Consider the following 12,229-nt stretch of genomic DNA (forward strand, 5'->3'; position numbering starts at 1 on the left):
ATTACACTGATATGTACAATAACTTACATATAAATATATTACAAAGTGAAACTAAACTAAGTTCATGCCTGTATCAGAATACCACTGCCATAAGAATTACATTACATTGCATTGCATTCCATAGATCCAAAGTTAGTCAAAAATGACTGCAGGATGTGGAATATGTCATATAAATACAAAACATGTGTACAGTCCCAATGGAGTTCTCACACAAGAGAAACCAAGAATACACAGTGACTACACACATGGCTACTTAAAGATACACAAGTTATTTTCAAGACAATAGGTATTCATCAACAGAGTAGAATGAATGTGTATTTAAGTATCGGTTCAGTGCTACTCATATTTTGAATCATGCCTTTTCATTCATAAGACCTTTGACATCAGATGGCAGGTTATTAAAATTGTTGATCCCAGCATAATATGCGCTTTTCTGAAAGCATGAGAGGATAGCAATTGGTTTATGAAGACAGTGTTTGTGTCTTGTATCAACACTGTGTACATCCGCATTTGTCTTAAAATGTTCTTCGCGGTAGTGTACATAGTTGAAGCACTATGCTACAAGCCAGAAGGTTACGGGCTCGAGTCCAGATGGGGCGGATTATTTTTTCCAATTTACCTAATCCTTCCAGCCGCACTATGGCCCTGGGTTCAACTTAGCCTCTAACATAAATTAGTACCAGGAATCTTCCTGGGGAGTAAGGGCGGCCAGTCCATAAGGCTGACAACCTCACCACCATCTGTGAGCCAATTGTCTGGACAAAATGTGGCAGCCTCAATGTCTCACAACCCTATGGGCCTTCATAGGGGTAGCTTTATCTTTTACCTTTTATATGCTACCTTATTTCTTTTTAAGCAATACAATTTGATATCCTTGCAATGGTAAATTCTGATTGCTTCTGAGAATCACAGTGTTGAACAGCAACTGCAGGGATGAGTACCCAAACATATCTTGCTCCAATTAAAAATTGTTTCAATTGACATTTGAGTCATTGGCACATTCATTTAAACATATGGATACACAATCATTTTTATGAATCCTATTATGCATACAATATTTATAAATATTGAAAGCAATTGTAACTTGTCATACACATACTTGTATACTGGAAGAAATTATTTATCCACTTTTTATGATATAAATACTGCTTATAAAATATATTATCTACAAAAATCCATTGTTTTCACAAATGTTCATTTACTCTTCTAAATTATGGAATAGCTAACCTCATACAAACACAAAATTATTTCAAAACTGAAATTCACAACAACCTGTCCCTAACAGAACATGCTTCATTAGACACATAGCACAATCATAAAAACAAACTGTTGTACTATAAATGGTGACTAACACCACATAATGTTTCAGCATACACAGTTTAGTCGATTTCCTACACCAAACATTTGATAAAATACTCTACCCAGGAGTGGAACAACATGTGTATACAAACATGAATTTCTCCAGCCACAGTGACAAATTTATTGAAAGATAAAAAATTAGGAAAAACATGAGTGGGTCTCAAATTTAGGTAATGATAATGAAGACAGGCAATATGTGAACTAATATCTTAATATCATATGTGGCCCTGTTCTAAAAATTCACACTGTAAATTACTTGGAAAATTAATGCACCTCATATTTATCTGTATATCAATGAGGTATAACTTACTATTCCACAATGATAATCAGGAACACAATTTCAGGGGGGGGGGGAAACTGACACAATATAAGATATTTGAATTAAATGTCTTTTACTGATAAAGTATTTTGATTCAAAAGTTTGCGACAATGCTACAGTAATATAACTACTGTGTTTCTGGACATTATCCATTGTCCTGTTTTCATTTAAAACATGCAACATCTCAGAGACTGGATGCTGTCTCCGTCTTCTGGTGGAACCCAATTAGTTGGGTCCAACTGATAGAACTAGTCCCTATCTCCAGACACCAGCACCAACACAAGACAGGAAATATAAACCACTACGCAGAATCACAATAATTGTGATCACGTATTACTAACATACATATAAATATTTTTGGTAAATCTTAATTAGTAATGGAATGTGACATCCAATTTTGATTGAAACTACATTATATTGAAAATTTTAATAAAGGCTGATTTCAAGGTGAAAGTTAATATTATATGCATACTAGACATGAGAAAGTTATTGGAAAACATATTTAAGAAGAATAACATTTATAAAATGGCATCCTCCCATAACTCTCTCATGAATCACTAGAAAGACTATTTACAAAATTATTCCACCATACAAGTACACAATATAATTACTTCACAAAGAACAAATTGAAATCTGAGTGTCAAAACATGTAATGAAAGTTTAAGGCATGATAGTATAAGTTCTTAGCCCCAAATCTAAGAGTGTTCTGTAAATAAATGACTTTAACTTTGGCACATACGATGTACTATGTACGTCCAATTGAAAACCTTCCACCCTGAGTTCAGTAAGCTAAAATTCATTGTAGTCCATTCAGAACAGCTGTAACAATCATTCAACTGAATACAGTTCATAACCATCTATACACAACATTCATGAATGTACATTAGCATTCAGCCTGACATATTTTGGTCCTAGGATCATTAGTGATGGCACATATTTCACAATCCTGTAAGCTATACACAGTTCTGATGCTAATTCTATTCTATTGTCAATTGTAAGGAGTGTGAATTAGTGATATCGCTATAGTTACTTGCAGTTACAATCTGCAAATGTTCAATAAATCCAATTATCAATCCAAATGCCATATTTAGTCATTGAATATGTGACAATATTTAAATTTGCTAGTACTGAGCGCTGTGTATAGTGTCTTGGAAAAACAATGATGTCATATGACCACACACACAAGAGTAGGTATGTGACTGGACTTTGCTTGGAAAATCTAAAAATCTCTTCCTCATAGAGACAGCTTGCTAATCACCGGTGACTGAAGAACAAGAGAAAAGGCCACAGGTCAAAATGAGATTCCGAATATTTCTTCCATACTAGTAGTCGGTATAGCGACTGGCTATGGGCTGGATGACCAAGGGGTCAGAGTTTGAGTCCCGGTAGGATCAAGAATTTTCACTTCTCCAATCTTCCAGACCAGCTCTGAGGTTAGCATGAAGCTAACCACTCACCTCCAACCAATGCTGAGGTCAAGAAAATGTGGATCTATACATTCACTTCCCCATACACCTTCATGGCATAGGGCTTAATTAGTTAAGCACAGGGACAACTTTTATTAAAGTGGTAGGCCTTCCCTGACTGAGAATTTCATTATATATCAACTGCAAAGAAAAAGCAGGTGTGTTTAGCAGGTACATGCAAATGACAGATAGGTAAAGGGGTTTTCTTTTGTATAATTTAGTACAAAAAAAATGATAATTTTTTCCTTGTGATGAACATGGAGAGCCTAAATTTTATACAAAACCATAGCATGGAACAGATGGATGGGCTGCAAAGTTACAGAGGGTGGTTAAAAAGAAAAAATAAGTAAATAAAGTTTTGCCCGTAACAGACCATGGATGCCCACTGGGTTGTGAGACATTGAGGCTCCCACAGTTTCTAGGCAATCGGTTCATAGATGATGGTCAGGTTGTCAGCCTTATGTGCCACATGTCCTTTAACCCCAGGAGGATTCCTGGTACTCATTTCTGTTAGAGGCTGAGTCGACCCAGGACCGTAGTGCAGCTGGAAGAATTAGATCAACTGAAAAATCAAATAACCTAATCAGGAATTGAACCTGCTACCTTCCAGCTTGTAGCATAGTGCCTCAACCATGTTACAGCGTACCCCAACAGGGAGTTGGCCATGCGCAAATTAATACAATTCTGTCAGTGCCATACAAAAGCAGCAAATGAAAACCCATTACAAAATTATAGGTGTGGTCAACTTCACGGGTTTCACTGTAAGAGGCAGATTTCATTCATTCTTTTTATATATTAAATGTTCATGCACTTGCACATTCATTTTATGTCACTGCAGGAGACATACAGGAGCTGTATGTCACTGCAGGAGACATACAGGAGCTGTATGTCACTGCAGGAGACATACAGGAGCTGTATGTCACACTTTCAAATTTTGTGTACCCTGACTTTCTCGTGTTGCTGGTTTGTGATTGTACATGAAAATTGAACATATAACAAGAGATGCACCTAACACAAACTGAAGTGTGACATGAAAATCAAACAAATATATAGATGCAACACATGAGATTACAATAGCCAGTGATGTGGCAAAGCCCTTCAGAATATTGTCAGCATACTTCACAACCATTGCAACCACTAGTCCTCCTCCAGCCTGTAAGATGACAAGATACCACACAAAGAAATCATAACCAAAAAAGAATCCATTATTGCGAACAGTAGTTCCATCATACATTAGGCAAGTAAAGAGCCCAAACGGGAGTGACAAGAAACTCAGCTGCACATTCCTCATCCACACTGAAATGTCTGAGCCTTTGAGCAGTTTCTCAAAGTATATCCCAGCAAAACCTGACAGAACACAAGCAGAAAGAGCAGCACCAAATCCTAGCAATCGATTCTGTTCCACACCAGAAGGCAAGTATGGTGTGTCTGTATGGGCTAATTGTACCATCACAACACCTGTCAAAAGAATTGCCAGTGCTCCCCACTGAAGAGGAAAGAGACTCCTGCGTAGAATCAGCACAGTAAACATGGCTGTTGTGAGAATTTTTAACTGATAAGTCACTTGATATGTGGCTGCATCCAAATGAGAAGCTGAGACGTACAACAAGTTATTCTGAACTATATACACAAAAGAGGGAACACAAACTTTCAGTGTGTCCATTGGCTGTTTTATAATGGTGTTATGGAGAGCTGCTAATGCCCTGTCAATAGTACCTTCTTCATGATACACAAACACAAGACAAGTCAGGAGCTTCACTACTTCTGACATCACAACTGCAGTCGAAGAGAGGAACATGTCACCAGACCGCGTACGAGCGTATCTCATACTTAATCCTAATATAGCATTTTGCAGTGTTAATGTTACAAGACTCGTATATTTCATCAGTGTCTTCTTCTTTTCTAAATCCATTGTTCAGAATTTTCTCTCTGCATTCACTGCTAACAATTCTATTTACCCAAAACTTTTAGGATTCTGCATGCACTGTTGCTATCAAAATCAATACCTTTTGCCACATAGATACCGGATATCGTACTTTTACCAAATACAGAATGACATCATCACTACCGAACCACCTGCCACATGTACTTGACGCATAACCTTTACACACAACTACAGCGCACTTGCCGTTATACAGAACCATCAATGAACTTCTGACAGGTCGAATCACAATATCTTTTCATAAATTTGCGTATTCATTCACAATACTATGGCCATATAAATCAAAACAGACGATAAATAGTTAGCTACCTACAGAGCTACAGAGGTTACAGACCCGGTGACATCATTGACACGTACAAACAAATACCGCCATATTCACGGATCATATATCTCTCTTCTACGTGCAACGCAACGACAATACTGCCAACATTTTATTCTAAAATTTGTTTTTACAAAAATTAAAATATTATCATTAACATGTAAATGCAAAGGTCGCGCCACAGCTCAAGCGGTTAGTCGCTGGCTTCCCACCGCGGCGGCCTGGGTTCGATCTCGGGTCTCGTCAAGTGGGATTTCCGGTGGACAAAGTGGCGCTGAGGCGGGTTTTCTGCGAGTACTTCGGTTTCCCCTGCCAATCTTCATTCCACCAAATTCTCCTTCATAATCACCCGGGGCAGGCTACAATAGGCCAATCTGTGGCCGCCGAACCGAGTGGACCCAGTTGGACACCACCACCCACTAAGCGAATTAAAAAAAAATGTGAATGTAGGCCGTGTCGCAGCTCAAGCGGTCAATCGCCGTCTCGCGACCGCGGCGGCCCAGGTTCAAACACGGGTTAAGTAATGTTGGATTGTGTTAACGTGTTACATGCCAATCCGGTCTAGAAAACCGAAATTAACTGCCGTGGGGATTTCCCTTTATTGTATCGTTCGCCTGCGGGCTAAAGCTACGGATTTACATGCCAATTTCACATCCGAAGTCGGGGTAGCGGGTGCGATACGCCTGGTAGTTTCTTTAGTGATCTGCGTGCAAAGTGGTGTCTGTCTCAACTCATCTCGAAAAAAAAAATTAAATTAAAGCTGGTAGTTGTATCAGCATCTGTGGTAATGGCAATATATGTAAGGTGGTAACCAAATACAAAACCATAAACCCTAGAAAAGTATTAATGCCACTACCCTGGACAGCAATTCACAGCTCCCATAGGGGAGCCAACAGACATCTCCCCCCAACCATATAATAATAATAATAATATAGTATATTCACAAAAAAATAATTAATGAAATGCTGCTGAATTATTACTGTTTAATTTATTATTCAAAATACATTCTTATATCAAACAAAATATTTGGTTACATAATTCCATTCAGTAAACACTTGTCAATAAAATCTATACAAAACACAGTATAATGTATATGGACATACAGAGAAAGAGTGTGTGTATCAAACTGAAATCTTTATTCATCTGTGCAGAGGAACCAGATACTACACTGAATCATTATTATACATAATGTTACCATCACTAATGGTAACGTATAGTGTTACTTTGATAAGTGCCACTATTTTTGTTTCCTTCTAGTTTCTGGAACTCAGTTCAATATACGAGAAGTGGTTAATTAATCAGAAACATAAATTGATGAGCAAATAGATATACAACAGCAACACTATCTGAATACGGATAAACACAAAACTAGGATACAGGGTGGATAATTTTCAGTCCAGTGTGACATACAAGTTTACAACACTTCAGTCTTTTTCACCTTACATGTTTTGATTCAAAAGAATCATCCTCAGAGGCGCACCACTACGATCAGGAAACACTGTCACATAAGATGTTTTAACCATATGCACTTAAGCTATGAATAATGCTCGCTATATATATTTGTTGTTATCACGGTTGGTTTTGGTATTTGTCCCAGGCATTCACTATGGCGCTTCTTGAAGAGTAGACTTCTGTATGATGTTTCTTTTAAGCGTATTTGCTGTGTATTCTGACTGGGATTTTCCACTGCATGCGATGTGATAGTCACTATCATATACATTAGCCTCCCAATGTATTTAAAATTGTATTAAAATTTTGAATGTAAAAAATTAGTTATTATGTTAAAATATCGTGAGCCAACATTGGGTCATGTTGTCTTCCTCCTGATGGTGGGAGATGTCATTTATTTCTCTTGATTTTATGTTCTTATTAGTCGTGTAGTTTATGTGCGTGCTGTGTCGTTTGTACTAGGTACTGTGTACTGGTAGTCTTGTTGAAAGTCATACATGTCAGTACATTTCAATATGTTTCAATACCGAGTCTAAAACCAAGCGGTAGAGTACTGGAAAACATGTTTTTTTCTTGGGGGGGGGGGACAACTTATTACAGGAGTATGTAAATAGAATACGACTGATGGATTGCATAAGTTTCAGAAAGAAAGAAAAAAAAAAGACAATTCGACGAATTAAATAATCAAATTATATGTTATTCTTATCCTACAATTACTGCTTCTATGGTATTCACAAAAGAAAGACAATTTTACAATTTCGTGATGGCATTCATGCTTCAAGCTTCTCTTGCAAAGATTACCCAGACACAATATAAAACAATTTAAATATCACAGCAATTTTTTACTGTTTTTTTTTTCATACAAAGTAGTGAGGCTTTTTCACAGTGATTCCATACTCAGCAAGGGCAGGTGTCAGGTCCTCCATGGTGAGGGTGTAACGGCGATCCTTCCCCTTACTTGTCTTGCTTGTCTGTGAAGCTCCCCTTATCTTACAGTGCTGTAAAGCGTCATTAGCAACGTCCGACACAAATTTCTGGGCAGCCAGAGACACTAGACGAATTCTGTACAAACCACAAGAACATGAACTTATACGCATTATTTGCTAAAAGTACATAAAATGATCATACAAGGAGGAATTCAGGGTGTCCTTCCACATATTTCAACACTGAAACTATGTAACAGATTTCAATATTCAGTACTGAGGCTTTAAACTAAAAGCTGTTGACATATACAATCTCTACATGAAGTTAAAATCAAACTTACTTTAATAATTTTCTCGAAAAATGGGTCTTGACAATAAGATATTTGTAAATCACACAAAATACTCATATCACTCAGATGTACATCTTTCACATGACCGAGTGAATATTTAGTAAAATGTACGGAAAAAATGTTCTATTCCCTGTAATGTGAATAGCTTTTGAACAGTTGAATGATGTATGCAACAGGCACCATAGTGGGTAAAATGGTTGGGGTGTGAAGTGACCAGTCACCTCCCTACAGTGATTAGGTTAAGAATCTGTGGAACTACACATCTACTCCTTCGTTTCTCTTCATGGTATGAGGCTTAATTAAGAAGAGGGCAAACTTTACTTATACACAGCAAATTCAGACATAGCACAGTACCTTGAAGATGTGTATGAAAATTTTCAAATACTGGAGATTCTTCACTGCTTTACTACAAATCAGTACATCTTTTTAAATGTCATTCACTGCATAAAAGTATAAAATTACTGTAAAAGAGAAGTATGTTGTTTTGAAATCTGTGCAAATGCAGTGGTTTCTGACTTTCATATAATGGAGGCCCCGAGTTCAGTAAAGGTGTCATCATGTCCCCCCCCCCCAAAAACTTTCTGTGTATAAAGAACATCTTTCCAATTATCTTAATTTCTTTTAAATAAACAGATTTGGGGTTTCTTCTCTTCAAAGCCTCATGGTGCACTTGGCAAAAGATTGTGGTGTACTGGTTGAGTATCACTGCTCTATACAGATGGGAGTGTTTAAAATTTTCCCATGATTTGATATGGTATTTTAAAGATGTTATATTTTAGCGTCCTGTTACACTGATTCATGTCCATGGTTTATGCTGACCATCTTACAGTGTATACACTTTTTCACACATGCAGTAACAGGAGCAAAACACAACACAGAACACGATACACAAATATATGTAGGAAGAATGATCACATAAAAGAGGATTGGCATAATTCGCGTGTTTCAGTGTGACGTAGGAAGAATCCTGAAAAGTTTTATTATTTAGAATTCATCGTCCTATATGACGAATACAGATTTTAGTCATTTTAGAATGAAAACATTTTGGCATACAGTACAATAGTTTAACGTGCATAAAGACACCTTAAGATGGCACATTAGTGCTGAAACATGTAGTGTGGAAGTGAAGAATAAGGTGAAAAAGTGTATTTTAAAGTATAACAACGGAGTTCTAAACAGATATAAAAGTATAAGAATTTCTGAACGAATACATACATGAAGATTACTGTCTTCTGGGATGTTATCCCATTTGGTTTGGTACGTATGTACCAGGAGAAACACATTGCCTCCATCTTCAGGATACAGGATTGAAGACGCAGGCAGCATGTTCCTCTGAAACACTGATACCTATCTACCAAATTACACAATGTCATATCCCAGAAGACAGTATGTTCACTGCTGTGAGAACGTCAAATTTCACATCAAACACTTACATCCTTGGATCTGAAGTTTCAAATCCAGCTGACTGTAGATAAAAGGCAGTGACTGCATCTGGGATCTGGGGACAAAGAGGAAATAAATCCTACACCACAATTCACACACTAATGAATATAAACCTCTTTTACTTGGGGAAACATGGTATCTGGAAATAAATCTCCATCAGATTTTCAATTGAACACATCACAGAACTTTATTCTCATAATTATTAATCACAGCAGTATGAGTTACTAGTCCTATCACCTCTGGTATCAATGTCTTAAAATTCTGGAAACATTTTCATAAAAGAACAAGTTCCTGCTTTTGAACACTGGAAGACAGGTGGTGCTTCTTTTTCACAGGCATGTGCTCCTTCCATCTTCATGTTACATAGGTTAGCAGTTCAATAAACCCACTTGGGGAAGGTGTGGATTGGTGCCCAGTAATAGTCAGTACATCACTCTGATCAAAAATTACCCCCATACTGGCCAGCGAGTGTGCACAAAACATCAATATATATTCCCCCAGTACTTATCATCCAAATACCTATCACACACAATGTTGCTTAACTTCATCTCTCTGGAAGTAGTGGAGGGATCCCTGATGATCAAGGTATTTCTTTTATTGCTAGTGGGGTGGGACTAAGTATCTTGTACTGCAGCCACTTCTGGCCTATTGTACCAGCCCCAGATGGTAGGTGAGGGTGATTGTGGAGCAACTGGTGGAATGAAGATTGGCAGGGGAAACCCAACTACTCGGAGTAAACCTGCCCCAGCATCACTTTGTCCACCACAAATCCCACTTGACCAGACCCGGGATCAAACCCGGGCTGCCGCAATGGGAAGTCCACGACTAACCCCTTGAGCTATGGTGTGGCTATGATCAAAGTAAGTTACAACTGGAATAGGAAAGAAGGAAGGTGCGAAGTAGTGCACAGGTGGAAGATGGGCCTTAAATGAGGGGAACAGGGGCAGACATGAATCCCCTTAGGGAACTGCTACAGCTGTTTCTTGCTCCAGCATGGGTTTTGTGGGATGTTTATCAGTGTAGCATCCTCTCTGCTGCTTAACTGTGTGGACAATCTTCCAGGAAAGGTTTAATTGGTACCCCTTTCTCTAATGGAGCATAGGACAGCAGAGGAAAGGCAACATTGTACATGCTGGGTAAGTGGCTAAATGATCACTAGGAAACCCCATATGTTCACATACTTCTGGTATGTTTGTTGGCCCTTTCTTCAGTCGCCAGTCCAGTTCATCACCTCTGGCATGGACTGGGTACCAGGTATTATATTTTGATGCTAGAAATTTAAATATTCCACAATGAAATTTGTCAAGCTATATCAATAGGCAAATCATGCATTTTCCAGCATGTGTGGTCTAGGAACAAGAAAGTTAGGCTGATCAGTTGAATATGCCAGACAATGTCTGGACAGGCTAAACATATTTTACTGTCTACATTCCTTACAGTGGGGGTGTAGTCCTCCAGCTGTAACAGAAAGTCAGACAAGGGTTGTCCAGCTGTCTTTCCATCTCCTACACCAGTCATTCCTATCTCACTATTGCTTGAAGTAGGAGAAGCATCCAATCCATGGTGATTCCCGTCTCCATTGGTAATGTTTGATGAATTCATTCTCCTATAACCCGTAGGTCAACTGCCACAAAGCTGGGATGTCTGTGAAAAAGGAATAAACAGCTTAAAGTGGTACAGGGCTTTACATTGCTAAATATGATATAAACTTTAGATGCAACATTGGAAACCAGAATAGTCAAACCAGAAGGGATGGCCGTTTCTAGAGAATGGCCAATACATGTGATTCTGCAGCAACAAACGCACACGCAACAGTAGAGGAACTGTGTAAGACTTGAGGCTTTCACGGCGGTGACTATGAAGAAAGCAGTCTTCTGGGATTTGGCACCGTGTATATGTGGTGTTAATCCCACATATACACGGTGCCAAATCCCAGAAGACTGCTTTCTTCAGTAGAGGAACTGTTGGGCCACTGCTAGCAATGTGATATTTTCTATGCGGTCCATGTCAAGGCTATATAAATGGAATCAAAACTGTCCCATGGGGCTTGAAACCAAGAATCGGTGTGCTGTCTAGGGCCAGCAGCAATTTAACAGCCAGCTAGGGAGCGCTGGAACATAAAGGCCGCACACTGAACAGATCGTACATCCCCTTCGTCAATCACGTAAAATATCTAGAGGTAATCTTCAATAAGAGGATTACATTGAGACTGTGCAAAGAAATGACCGAAGCCAAAAGCCTTCAGAACATTCATTAGAATTCACTCCCTATTTAGAAGTGAGTGTTTAAGTGCTAACAATAAATTAACACTCCAAAAAGCACTGATTAGATCAGTAAAGAGTTATGCTTGCCCTGCCTCATATATCTGACACATTTACTTAATAACTGTCTTTGGTTGTCATATTTTCCAAAGCCTTGGAAGAAAGCAAAGGTTATAACGTTATTGAAACCCAGCAAGGATCCCAAATTTTAAGGTCTTTCATTCTGGTCCGTCACACTAACAAATTAACAATCAAATTCCTTCCGTCAAATGTGACACTTTTTTAAGTTTTCCACCTCGTCACCACCTGCCTTACATGTTTCGGCTCACCACGGAGCCATCATCAGAGGCATTTATAGTAGAAAAAGAAATCACCAACACACAAAACTTCACTTTGTC

General features: G+C 38.4%; 2 protein-coding genes across 3 annotated transcripts in view; both read right to left on the reverse strand.

The window, feature by feature from the left end:
* Positions 1-3,898: 3,898 nt before the first annotated feature.
* LOC111870956 (UDP-galactose translocator) lies at positions 3,899-5,460 on the reverse strand. 2 transcript variants are annotated; one of them, XM_023863634.2, is made up of 2 exons: positions 4,063-5,460; positions 3,899-4,002 (listed from the first exon to the last, which is right to left on the reverse strand). In XM_023863634.2, exon 1 carries the CDS (start codon positions 5,054-5,056, stop codon positions 4,064-4,066), a length of 993 nt encoding a protein of 330 aa, XP_023719402.1. In that variant the 5' UTR covers positions 5,057-5,460; the 3' UTR covers positions 3,899-4,002; position 4,063. The 2 variants fall into 2 exon arrangements, with proteins under 2 accessions (XP_023719402.1, XP_033609945.1); XM_033754054.1 differs by having other exon boundaries at positions 3,899-4,032.
* Positions 5,461-7,702: 2,242 nt separating this feature from the next.
* Positions 7,703-12,229, reverse strand: part of LOC111870952 (transcription initiation factor TFIID subunit 10) — a 17,092-nt gene continuing 12,565 nt past the window's right edge. Inside the window, exons 2-4 of the mRNA XM_023863626.2 lie at positions 11,008-11,214; positions 9,561-9,625; positions 7,703-7,916 (exon numbers count right to left, since the gene is read on the reverse strand). Coding sequence (XP_023719394.1) covers positions 7,712-7,916; positions 9,561-9,625; positions 11,008-11,172 — 435 coding nt within the window. The 5' untranslated portion in view covers positions 11,173-11,214 and the 3' untranslated portion in view covers positions 7,703-7,711. The remainder of the gene's footprint in view (positions 7,917-9,560; positions 9,626-11,007; positions 11,215-12,229) is intronic.

This window comes from Cryptotermes secundus, unplaced genomic scaffold (assembly GCF_002891405.2).
Source record: "Cryptotermes secundus unplaced genomic scaffold, Csec_1.0 scaffold1044, whole genome shotgun sequence".
Lineage (NCBI taxonomy): Eukaryota > Metazoa > Arthropoda > Insecta > Blattodea > Kalotermitidae > Cryptotermes > Cryptotermes secundus.